Source organism: Octopus sinensis, linkage group LG22 (assembly GCF_006345805.1).
Source record: "Octopus sinensis linkage group LG22, ASM634580v1, whole genome shotgun sequence".
Taxonomy (NCBI): domain Eukaryota; kingdom Metazoa; phylum Mollusca; class Cephalopoda; order Octopoda; family Octopodidae; genus Octopus; species Octopus sinensis.
The window spans coordinates 7,845,498-7,858,917 of record NC_043018.1 but is presented as its reverse complement, the minus strand read 5'-3'; the positions used below and the strand labels follow the sequence as shown (position 1 = coordinate 7,858,917).

At 39.2% G+C, this 13,420-nt stretch overlaps 1 protein-coding gene across 2 annotated transcripts in view; it reads left to right on the top strand.

Annotated features, from left to right (window-relative positions):
- The first annotated feature begins 7,485 nt into the window (after positions 1-7,485).
- The window catches only part of LOC115223232 (alpha-L-fucosidase-like), a 30,825-nt gene continuing 24,890 nt past the window's right edge, over positions 7,486-13,420 (top strand). The window contains exon 1 of one of the 2 annotated variants that reach the window (XM_029793718.2): positions 7,486-8,001. In XM_029793718.2, the coding sequence (XP_029649578.1) occupies positions 7,631-8,001 (371 nt within the window). In that variant the 5' untranslated portion in view covers positions 7,486-7,630. Of the gene's footprint in view, positions 8,002-12,156; positions 12,778-13,420 lie in introns of those variants that run through there. The other variant, XM_029793717.2, reaches the window with a different exon arrangement.

Sequence of the window (13,420 nt, the reverse complement as noted above, 5' to 3'; positions counted from 1 at the left end):
TTTTGGAATCTTAGTGTTTTTATTCACATTATTTTTCTCTTTTATTTCTTCTGCTGGTATTCTTGTTTAGCCCTAGTTCAGTCCTGATCAAAAATATTCCACCCATGACCAAGCCATCATTTTTTTTTATATTCAACAAAACTTGGACCAAAATGTATGTATCTTTTAAGATGTAGAGTGTAACTTGGAAACTTGGTTGTTATTTCTAGCAAGTCAAGTAACCACATAGATGGACCTTTATTGGCTCAAGATGTTGTTTGTGGTGGTGGTGTTTAACCCTAGGCCAGTACTTCTCCAGCATACCTATGATCACAGGTTTGTAGCTGTAATCATTCTCCTATATTTTTCTTTTGTGATATAAGTGTAGCAAGGAATACAAAATCCAGTGTCCTTCTTTATTGTGATTTGAGGACAATTCGGTTGCTATTTCTAACAGGCCAGGCAACCATGTACAGGCAATGGGAGCTTCTATGTATTCAATCCCCCTGCAAGAAATACCAACCAAACCTCCCTCAAATGACATTTCCATCTTCATCTTAACCATTTTACTGCAGAGATCTGAGCCACTCAAAATTTGATTACCTTTAACTGCAGAAAGCAGTTTTACATACCAATCTTTTGTTGAGGAATGTCATGAACAGAATTATTTTATGCATGGAACCTGGCAGAAGGAACATTGTCAAACACTCTTATTGCAGAGGCCCTGAAGAGCTTTGGTTTTCATTGAACCATAGCTCAAATTGAGAGGAAAAAGAATGAACTCATTCGCTCATGTACATTAATGCAACCGGAGAGCCCCTTCGGTCACGAATGACGATGGGATTGCACCTAGAAAGTTACCCTCCGAGGCACAAGTCCAGGCAAGGTTGTTTGTGGAAGGCCAGCAGTTGCCCATGCATACCAGCTTCCCCTCTCCTTGACACCGATGTCGTCCAAGGAAAGGCAAAGGCCGATACAGCTTGGTACCTGTGACGTCGCAACTCATTTCTACAGCTGAGTGAACTGGAGCAACGTGAAATAAAGTGTCTTGCTCACGAACACAACACGCAGCATGGTCTGGGATTCAAACTCACAACCTCGTGGTCGTAAGCTCGATGCTCTAACCACTGAGCCATGCGCTTTCACAACCACACTTGGACTTATTAGAGAAAATATTTAAAGTATAGGTGAAGGTACAAAAGGGTGAAAAAGAAAAGGAAGTTAGTGACTCCATAGAATCTGAGAAGGGTCAGGATAAGGCTGAAAGTAAGGAACAAAACAAAGGAGACAGCAACACCCTGGACAACTGTGAGTCTAAGAAGGATGCCAAAGTTCTCCAGGAGAAACCAAAGGTGAAGACATGCATTGAGGAGAAAAACAGCAGCAAAGTAAATCAGGAGAAAGAAATAAAAACAAAAACTCCAGTGGACAGTGGGCTGAGGATGGATGTTGGCCCAAGGTGGGTTCACAAGGAAAACGAAATAGAACCTGCAAAGGTGATGGCTCTGGTAAAAAGGAAACCAAACCAGTCTGCAAGTTTGAAGTGCTTGAAATAAGCAGTGATGATCTTGTCTTTGTGAAAGATATTGTCCAGCTCCTGGATCCCAAGGTACATGTACCCATTATCATTCGGGTTTTCTATTCCCTCTCTCTGTTTGGCAATTCTATGCCCCTACAATTTACTCTTTTCCCCCACTTCAAAGTAAGCACTGCACACTTTGAGATACCGAATTCCATCCCCATGTCCTTGCTGCACGTATGCACAGTCTCAACCAGCCTCTCCATTTCAGGCTCTGTTTTTGCAAACAGTTTTAAATCATCCATGAAGAGAAGGTGGTTGAAACAAGTTCCATTCTTTCTCAGCTCAGAGTCTGTAAAGGGTACCTGTTGGCATGGTGACATTGGGACAGGCTGCAGATTTGCTCATCCCAAATTCCATATGAGCAGTGCTCATTCCACTCCCTTGAAGACCAGGAAGAACAGCCTCCAACAACACAAGATACAATGCCACCACCATGGAAGTGTGTGGATGGTGCAAGCACTGCTCCTAGGAGGAACAAACTGTCGATGCAGTGCAGACAGTGGCTGTTGAACAACAGGCTTTTTTGGAGGTTGCACAAAAGATTGTACAGCAACTAACCTGGCTTCACCAGACATCCAGTATGAGGAACACTTTCCAGCACCCACAACCACCTCAAACAACAAAGGATCTAGGGTGGCCTCCTCTAACACCTCTGTGCATGTCAGACCAGTGGCCACCACCAACACCCTACATGTCAGACCAGTATTCTTGTTAAACATCAGGGGCCTGGTCGTATTTCGTCTGCTGTTATGTTCTGTGTTCAAATTCCACCGCGGTCGACTTTGCCTTTCATCCTTTCGGGGTCGATAAATTAAGTACCAGTTACGCACTGCGGTCGATGTGACCAACTTAATCCATTTGTCTGTCCTTGTATGTCCCCTCTATGTTTAGCCCCTTGTGGGTAATAAAGAAACAGATATATGTATGGAAGATACTGGAGGGTCTGGCACCAAACTTTGGAATTGAGAGTTATACCAGACCTCGAAATGGACGTCACTGCACTGTTCCAAAAGCCCCAGCTGTCTCATCTAAGGTGAAGGCCATGTACTGCAATAGCTATTTAACTCCTTGCTAAAACATCTGAAGGATCTCCATGGAGTGGGAGGAGATGTTTTCAAGAAACAACTTGACTTCTTGCTATCCAAGATCCCAGACGAACCAATATCAAGGCAGGTAACTCAAAAGAGGGCAGCGGTATTGAACTCCTTCCTTGACCAAGAGCCAAACCAATGGAATTGGCCAATTAAAAGGTGATTACACTGGTGGAGCCCCAGCATGGCTGCAGCCTCAATACTGAAACATATAAAAGAATAAGATATGTCAAGTTTATTGACACAATATGACTTACTGAAAATTCCAATTCTATATTTTGGTAAGATATTTAACATAAATACTGGAATAACCACAGAATTTAATTTCACAGTTAAAGAGTTAAATAGTTAAGTTAAGTTAATTTTTTGGCTCAAAAAGCAAAAAGCAAGGCCATGTAGGGGGACATGGAGTTATGTACAGGGAGGGTGTTCATGCAAAGAGTTCAGGCCATTTCTGGTCAAGAGAGACTTTGAACCGAGCGGTCGTCGGCATCTTCACTATCTTGTCCGGCAGCTTATTCAACAGATCCGCAACCCGGACGGAGAAAGCCCCTCTCCTTCGATTGAGATGAAATCGTCGCAGATAGAGCTTTTCGGAGTGACCCCGCAGCCGACACTCTGGAGCAGGAGTGAAGAACAGCTCTTTCGAGGGGTTACACTTTCCGCTTATGTTGTTTTTCTAGAGAATAAAGGTCGAGTGTCTTCAGCCTTTCCGCATTGTTGTTTTTCTAGAGTGTCTTCAGCCTTTCTTCATAAGACAAATGCTTGAGACCAAGAACCACGCGGGTAGCCAGCTTCTGGACTCTTTCGAGATGATGTATGTCTTTGAGGAGATAAGGAGAATAGGCTTGAATCTCGTACTCGACCGTCACTTGTATATCATACTTAATGCAAATACATCACAAAAAGCCAAATTAACTGCTGTATTCATCCCATACATCTAACATTCTGACCGCCACCACTGCTGGACAATTTTTATCTCTTACTCATATATTTCTGTTATCTAACATCAGAGCTGCTATCTCCAGACAAATACATTGGACAATAAAGTCAGTCACTGAAATACAAAAAAGACAGGATGGTCATGGCCGGAATGCTTTCCATATGAGATCTATTTGATCAAGGCTAAACAATAATGATTCATTGTGCCATATTTTTGTATCAAGTAATTAAAATATCACTCACTTTTAATTAATTAATTTTAATTAATTAATTAATCCATTTGATGATTAATGTTTTATCACCTGATGACTTTTCTGTAGGTTGTATGAAAGGGGAGATAAGAGAACAACAGTGACACTAGTGTGTCCCGCCTGGTTTTGCTTCCTCATAACTTTCAGAAAGTAAATATATTTTTATTGAAATTTTCTACATGTATCAATTCTTGGACGCTCGCACATACTCATAAAAAACATTATAACAGCTGTCGTTGACTGTTCACGTGCTTCATGTTATTAAATGGAAAAAACAGTATGAATCACCATAAGACATTTTGGTGTAAAAATATATTGATTATTCTGTGTTCACCTTTTGTGGTGGAAGCATGGAGTATGACACAAAAACATGCGTGTTTACATACAAAGAAACTTTTGATTTATGCTTTTGCACTGACAGAAGTAACAGGAGGAATTACAACCGTGTTTCGTGGTCTGCTGCCACAACAGCTCCTTTATAGGATCCAGTTAGCTCAAGACATCATCAGGAGGAACCACGTCCGGTTTCGGCCCCTACTCCTCTACCGTTTTGATGTGGCGGGGCACCCCCTTTCGGAGGTGTCTTCAGCTCTGGTGTTGGGTGCATGTCTTCTTTCTTCTGTTCCCTGGCCTCTTCGATATATCGTCAAGTGTCAGCTGGTGATATTTGTATTACAGTATGTATGCATGTGTGTAATGAGAAGTTATTTTGAGAATGTGTGTGTGATAAAATCTTTTCATTTACGAACCATATATCTTGTGCCGAGGTGAATAGACATGTGAGTTGCATGAGGGAGCTTGTGTGTGGAGCTACAGAGAAGACGTGTCTTTGACTGAAAGCTGGTAGGAACTGAGACCGTTTCTACAGTGTAGCTTGGAATGAGGCTAGCTGTATCAAAGCGAAGCCTGATGCCTCATAAATATATTTGTCTGCAGTATGAGTGAGACTAAGAAAGAGAGTGAGTGAGACAAAGAGAGAGAGAGAGAGAATTTCTTTATTCGCCATAAGGTTGAGAAAAAGAGGGAACGATACAAGGACAGAAAAACAAACATTGGGGTCAGGGAATCGAAACCGCGATCCTACAACCACGAGTCCGCTGCCCTAACCACTGGGCCATTGCGCCTCAAAAACATTTTCCTCCTTTTTTACCACTTCCGTCTTTTAGTATGTGACCTCGTGAATACTACCTGCAATTTTTTTTCCTCTGTCCTCCCGTCTCGGGATCTTTCTTTCTCCTATGTTCCCGACAAAGAGCTCCGCTCGAAACGTCAAACCCTCCTTCTTCCCTTCTTTCCTGAGCGTCCAATAATACTTTATTTGTTCCACATCCTTGCGTTGTTGTCTTTTTGTTTTCTTGTTTGGATTAACTTTATATATATATATATATATACATACATATATATGTGTGTGTGTATATGTGTATATATATATATTTTTATATATACTAGCATTAAAGACCCGTTGTTGCTGGGTCATAGTGCTAGTGCATGTATGTATGTGTATATATATGTGTACATATTACATGTACATCTATATATATACATCTACACATAAAATACAAAATACAAAGTTATATCTCGATATCGCTAGTGATAACAATACTCAAAATATATAACAGACTGGAATTGTTAGCCCGTCTCTTGTAATTTCGATCAATTGTATCTTGTCCTCCCTCTTGTATAGAAGTGTGGCTACAATCCAGCCTACCTCTACTTCTGGGGGAGGGGGGGCATTTAAAATTTTTTTCCAGGACATCCTACGTCCCAGATATAAAGGTAAAAATAAAATATTTCCACTTTGCAAGTTCGAGTCGTGTACTCCCTTGCATGCTCAGTTGACTCGAACCTTGCTTCTATTGTGGCGAATTTACCGCTTCTGATTAGATACCTTTCATAGTCGCACCAAGACACTTTTCGGAGGTGCTTTCCTCCATATGTTCAAAAATTCTTTTTTCTCTATATTGTATACTTTATAGACAATAGTCTTTTCTTTAATTTAATTTTTTTATTATCCATCTGGACTATTCCATTTCTGCATGCTAATTTTATTTTTAATTTATTCCCATTCATGTGAAATCACTTATTCAAGTTCAAGTCATTGATGCAATTTTATACCAATTGCTATTTTTACTTTTGTTATGTTACGGTTATATTATACTTTAGTTTGATTTTAATTATTACTTACTACATATAATTCAATTGTTATTATTATTTTTATTGTTAAAGTGAAAGTATCTGACATAAAATAGAGAAATGTTTTTGTTTCACTTTTAACACGTAATACTGAAATAGTGGAGAAGATATGATATTGCTATCAGCTCGCTCTAGGCAAGAAGTTGAACATTTTTTTTGCCCATGAAACTACATGGACCCTAAGTAAGGCATATGTAAAATTTGAATGAAATTGGTTGTGAAGTTCTCAAGTTTTAGGGAATTGTAGTGGAGAAGATATGATATTGCTGTGGGCTCGCCCTAGGCAAAAAGTTAAATTGCTAAGATATGATATTGCTATTGGCTCGCTCTAGACAAGAAGTTGAACATTTTTGCCGATGACATTCCCCGGACACTAAGTAAGGCATGTGTAAAATTTGAATGAAATTGGTTGTGTAGTTCTCAAGTTTTAGGGAAACACAGAGACAGACACACACACATTCTCAGTTTTGTATATATAAAGATATATATATATATGCATACACACACACACAAACTATGTCCAAAATTTTTACACTCTGAAATTCTTTGATCTGTTAAACCACTGCCAGACAGTATTTTTGACAATGTTGAATATATTGTTGACATTAATATAGAAATAGTACTTTGTTTCAATCTGCATCCTTCCCCCCACCCCCGGAAGGAATAAAAATGGAAAGCCAACTTGAATGTTATTTGAACTCAGATACCCTTTTATCAGATCTATCAGACAATCACCTGGACAATTGTTTGTGATAATGGCGATTGTTATTTATATCAGTGCTGGAGAGAGTGTTGGAAGGTGGTGGTGGTGGTGGGAGCGCTGCTGATGACGATGATGATGATGATAGTGGTCGTGGTAGACTTGGTAGTAGTAATGGTGATGGTGATGATTATGATGGTGGTGAGGAGGTAATAACAGTGAATGAAGAGTTTAGAGATGACAGTTAGGATAATGGTGATGATGATGCTGCTGCTGATGAAAAACAAGGATGGTAGCAGTGATAGTGATAATGGATGTTGAAGGTGGTGGTGGTGGTGGTTTGGGAGTAGGGGTGGTGTCGATGGTGGTAATGGTATTGGTGTTGGTGGGTGACATGCACTTTAACCCTCTTAAACCATATCTGATAAATTGAGCTTGCTGCCAATGGAAGACAAGCTTTAACATGGCCATGGCCACCCCTCACCACAGATAAATTGTGTCAAGTTGGACCAAAATAAACAAAAATCTAACATCATGTGGCTTCTATTTTTACATTTTGGGGCAAAGACCAAAACATCAACAACAACAACAATTAAAACAACAAATGAAATGAAACAATTTTGTTTATCATTAGAGAAACAGGTATTTGTGTCAAAGTGTATAGAGGAAGGGGTAATATTTTGACATGGTACACACATGCATGTGAGCACATATACACACGTGCACACACACTCACACATGCGCACACACACATATATATATATAGAGATAGTTGGGAAGAGACAGACTTTAGACAGAGAAAGCAAGCAACCATTTAGCTAAACAAACTAAACAATTCCACTTTTGTGCTTCCAAAAGAAATACAAATCAAATCAAACCAAACCAAAGAATCATGAGAATCTCCAAGACAATTCTTGCTCTCCTTTTACTTGCTGTTTTGGTTTCTTTCCAGAAGGGCTCACATGGATCTAGACAATTGCGTTACTCCCCCAATTGGACTTCTTTGGACACTCGACCAATACCAAAATGGTATGATGACGCCAAGATTGGTATCTTCCTTCACTGGGGGGTGTTTTCTGTGCCAAGTTATGGTTCAGAATGGTTTTGGTGGAACTGGCAAGGTAAAAAAATTCCTGCTTATATTGATTTCATGAACAAAAACTACCGACCTGACTTCACCTATGCTGACTTTGCACCAAGGTTTACTGCTGAATTCTTCAACCCTGATGTCTGGGCAAATACATTTGGAGCTTCTGGGGCACAGTGAGTTTTTTTTTTTTTCCTTTAAGGATTTATAAAAAAAAACTTTATAATAATAATGAAATTATTTTATGCAGTGCTCAGGTGCACCACAACTTGTCAAAAAGTGCGTATAAAGCATATGCAGTAATGTACAAATGTCTGGGAAGCGAACAATGTATGAGTCAGATACATGCTTGTGTGTGTATGGAGGGGAGAAAATCAGGTGTAGTGTTGGCGAATCTCAGAAAGCATGGAAGTTTTGAAGGATGCAGTGCTCCGACAACTAACAACTGATGCCGGCAGTTTGTTCCATACTTCAGCAACTCTCAGCGTGAAAAAATGTTTCTGAAAGTAATGGGAGCTGTGCTGTTTTCTGACTTTGTAAACATGTCCACGGGTGTTAGACGGGTGGAGTTTGAAAAGGTGCTCAGAGTTATTGTTTGTAAGATGGTTGATAATTTTATGGGTGTCTGCCAAGTCAGCTGCCAGACATCGGAGTTTCAATGTTATTGTTGTTTTTCGTTTTGGGGATTTGGTTTGCAAGATTCTTTATATGAGTTTGTGTGTTGAAGCATATTCTGTTGTGTCTGGGGAGGGTCATTTTCTTTTAGTGCCTTATAATTTAACACACTCACCGGTAAAATTTCCACTTATTTCTTATTTTTATTTTCCCAAAACTTTCGTTGCGTCTTGCAACCTTTTCAATAGTCTTGACTCTGTCCCTTATTTACACTGCGTTCCCTTTTGTTTGTTTGTGCGCATGTGTGTGGGTCAGTGTGTGTGTGCCTATACATGCATGTATGTATATATGTATGTATGTGTGTGCATCTGTAAGTACGCATCCTGCATCTTTATGTGCTTGCCCGTCCGTGTTTGTGTATTTTCTATGTATGTGTGTGTGTGAGCGTGTGTTTGTATATGTATGCACCTCTGTCTCCTTGTGTGTGCATGTCTGTGTGTGTGTGTGTGTGTTATGCATCTATGTACCTTGTTTGTATGTATGGATGTGCATCTTTATATGTGTGGATCCGTGTCTCCATATGTGTCTGTTCTTGTAACCTATGTACCTATGTTATTATTATTACTCTTTTACTTGTTTCAGTCATTTGACTGTGGCCGTGCTGGAGCACCGCCTTTAGTCGAGCAAATTGACCACAGGACTTATTCTTTGTAAGCCTAATACTTATTCTATCGATCTCTTTTGCTGAACCGCTAAGTTATGGAGACATAGACACACCAGCATCGGTTGTCAAGCGATGTTGGGGGGACAAACACATACCAAATCCACTCACAAGGCTTTGGTTGGCCCAAGACTATAGTAGAAGACACTTGCCTAAAGTGCCACGTAGTGGGACTGAACTCAGAACCATGTGGTTGGTAAGCAAGCTACTTTATTTCATGAAAATTCGCCATTAAGGCGTTACATAGAGGGGACATACAAACATATAGGGTGAAGTAGCTTAAAACGTTTTAGTATTTACAATATAAAGTTTACAAATTTAATATTACACAGTAGGGCAAGGAACCCAGCCATCTGGGTAGAACCTTTACTTCTTGATCCGGCCACACTTACCTGGTGCCAAATATACCCAGCTTGCAAGCTACAGGCTTCCATCTTTTCACAAACATATCTCGTGACAGACACCTCTTCTCCGGCCTGATCTTACTACTGAGGTGGTAACTAAAAAATTAACCAACCCCTGGCCGGATACAAAGGTACCTGTCACTATACCTTTCGTACGCGTCTGCCATACTGTTTCTTTCAGTATGGCTACTACGCAAGAAAAACAAGCCTTCCTTGCTGAGGAAAGGATGTGGCACAATCTCAATGATAGTCTCTGCTGATAGCTGTACTCTTCCACTCACTGACAACAGTTGTTCGGCAAAAGCAATCAGTCCCGATAACTCCAGGCACTCCATGAATGTGTGCAAGATGGTTTCCCTATCCTGCTCACATCGCAGACATGGCGAGACAGCACTTCCGTGCCTTGACAGCTTGGCACGCACACAGCCACTCCTACACCTATCACATTTCTCAGAAAGATTGTATGTTGATATCTCTTGTTCAGGAGTGAGCCATAACTATGACCATGGGTTTGTCAGCTTTTTCATTCCAGTTACATTGAGATTACGTAGGATATGGGCAGTTCCCATGAGCACTATCTTTTGAATTTCTGCCATTCTGGGGTTTCCTTATATCTGAGCTAGGTAGCAATCAGCCTCTTTTGTTATCATTCCTAGGGCACCTATGACAACAGGTATTGTTTTAGTCTTCACGTTCCACATTTTGCTAATTTCTATTTCAAGATCTTTATACTTGCTCAGTTTTTGGTAGGTCTTAACAGATATGATATTCATATAATTAAATATTTTAGGAATTGTACTTCAAGCTGTTAAAATATTTTGTGTATATTTCTAAAAGCATAATCAAATTATTGCTCATAAGCTTTAACAATGAAATCTTATATGGGTCCCCAAAGGTCATGGGTTGGAGGAACAGAAAAAACGAGTGGGTAGATTGCACATAAGTATACTGGAGGGAAAAGGGTATGATAGATGATTTAGAGGGTCTTTTTGGTTTGAACGGCAGTTTTTTCTAGTAGTGTCATATGAAATTGTCACCCATAATTATGACCCTAGTATCGATCTATTGCATTTCAATCTGTTTTAGGGTTAGGGTTGGGGGGAAGGGTATTTTTTTTCTTCACAAATGTAAATAAACCCAATCTGTTTCTTAAACGAGGGACATATTCATACGGCACAGAATGTTTTTTTTTTTACCTCAATGGACGTCATTGATTGGTTGAAATTGCAGAAAAAAAACAACAAATATCTTACAAACTATAGAATTTTCTTCAGAAAGCCAAGAGAAAAAGATGTTTTATAAACACATTCTACCAGTATACGAAGTTTAAAAGTGCTTAGTTACGTGGAAATTATTTTAAAAAACTGCCGTTCAAACCGAAAAGATCCGATTTAGATATAGGAATTGAATAAGATACAGTTAATATCAGGACGGAGAGAGAACGTGAAGAAAGGAAATAATTGTAGGAAGAGGTGAAGTTTTACAAATTGTCAGCAGATTATTTTCAAAAAATGCTGATGACGGAAATTGCATTAAACTAATTTTTTTTTTAGAAATAAATAATGAAGAAGTTTCAAACATTTAAATTAATGTAATTTTAACCAATCAAAAAGCCCCGTTGCCGGTGTTGTCATAGAGATAAGCTTATGCAACGAACCGGTAAACTTTCGATCGGAAAGTTATATAAATTAAGGAAGTGTAAGAAAGGAAACAGAAAAAATTAAAGCCAAATCTTTAAAATATCTAATAAATGTCGAAGATTCGTAAGAAAAATCAAAAGTTATGAAACGGTGGAATATGAAAGGGCACTGGCTCGATTTAAATGATGTAGTTGATTAGTAGTTATTTTAATTTAGCTCAGTGGTAGCTTGCAATAATTTCTGTAAATTGCACGACCTGAAAATGTTGTTATAAGGTACATAAAGTGTTATTGACACTGAGCATGACTTTGCTTCACACACCTGTAATGACACCGAACGTGACTTTACCTTTCACATCTCTCGTGGTGGTGGTGGCATCATAACATAAAGTATCAGTCAAGTACTGGAGTCGATTTAGTGGAAAATTCGTCTTCCTCCAAAATTCTAGGCCGTGTGGGCGTGTGTTACAAAGAAAAGGGATCTTTTCCTTTTGAACGGCACACAATTTCTAGTTAACTAAAACACTTTTAAACTTCGTATACTGGTAGAATGTGTCAAAATAAAACATTTTTTTCTCTCTTGGCTTTCTTGATAAAATTGTAATTCGTTCGTTTAACGTAGTTTAATTTTTCGAATTTTAACCAATGAATCGAAGTTTAAAACTTTTTAGTTACCTAGAAATTATGTTACAAAGTGCCGTTCAAAAGGAAAAGATCCAAGAAAAAATATATTAATAGCAGAGTTCGTTGCTGCAGTAGCGGATCTTTTTTACAGAATTTTCTTAATAAAGCCAAGAGAAAAAGATGTTTTATAAACAGATTCTACCAGTATACGAAGTTTGATATTTTTTATTTACATAGAAATTATTTTAAAAAACTGCCGGTCAAACCGAAAAGATCCGCAGTAGGGACAATAATAGCAAGATATAGTTAAGTATATAAATACATAGTAGCGGCAGCAGCAGCAGCAGTGGTGGTCAGTTGCAGCAGGGGCAGCAGTAGTCATGTGTTTGCTTCTGCTTTTCCCGTCTATTTTTGTGATCACTCACAAATCATTTTAACTAAAGATTAATTGTTGATCAGTTACTGTTTATTAATTACTGTTATAGCTAATACTATACCGGCAATATAAACCTCGATTTTGAATGCAAGCCATAACAAAGAAGATGGTTTCGGAGTTAAATGTGTCTGTTTGGTGGCCGTCATCGACATTATTCCTGGTTCTTTTACTATCTTCAACAAGTTTACCCTGGGGCGTTGCAGCATTTCGGACAGGCATCTCTAGCGGTCCATACAAACCCGATTGGAAATCTCTTGACACACGTCCCATACCAAAATGGTACGACGAGGCCAAAATCGGCATCTTCCTACATTGGGGTGTGTTTTCTGTGCCCAGCTTTCGCTCTGAGTGGTTCTGGTGGGATCTTGATGGGGTTCGGGACCCAGTTTGTATGGAATTTATGAAGGACAATTACAGGCCAGACTTCACCTACCAGGATTTTGCTCCGATGTTCACCACAGAGTTCTTCAACCCAAACCAGTGGGCAGAAATATTTACCAAATCCGGTGCCAGGTTGTTGTTTATTTTTGTTTATTTATCGCTTCTGTTGTTGTGAGTTGTTATTGTTTAGCCACAGGTCAGCCCTAATCGACTAGACCTACAATCAAAAATGTTTCAGCCTTGACCATCCTATTTTTGGTACTACTTAAGAAGAGTGGTCCCAGTGCGCGCACTCGCGTAGTCGCGCATCCGCGCTAGCTAGTCGTGACTAGTCGATCCTACAACGACTACCTAGCAAAGTAAATAAAACACAAAATAATAATTTTTTTACACAAAGTAAATAATTTTTTTAAAACAAAGTAAATAAAATACAAAAATACAAAGTAAGGATCGACTAGTCGCGACTAGCTAGCGCGGATGCGCGACTAAGCGAGTGCGCGCACCGGGACCACTCTTCTTATGTAGTACCCTTTATTTTCCCCTCCAGCTTTTAAACATAGTACCGTAGTATCTGGAGATCTGTACAATCTAATGTACCCTTCGTTTTTATTAAGACTAAGGCGTGAATTGAGGTTTGTTTGGCTTTTATTTCTAGCAGTTATGTGGACAGCGGTAGAAGCTAGTATTATTGTTGTAGTTAGCATTATTGTTTCCTTAATTATAAGCCAGAAGAATTCTAGGAGAGGGGGGGGGGAACATTGTTTATTTTTCAGTT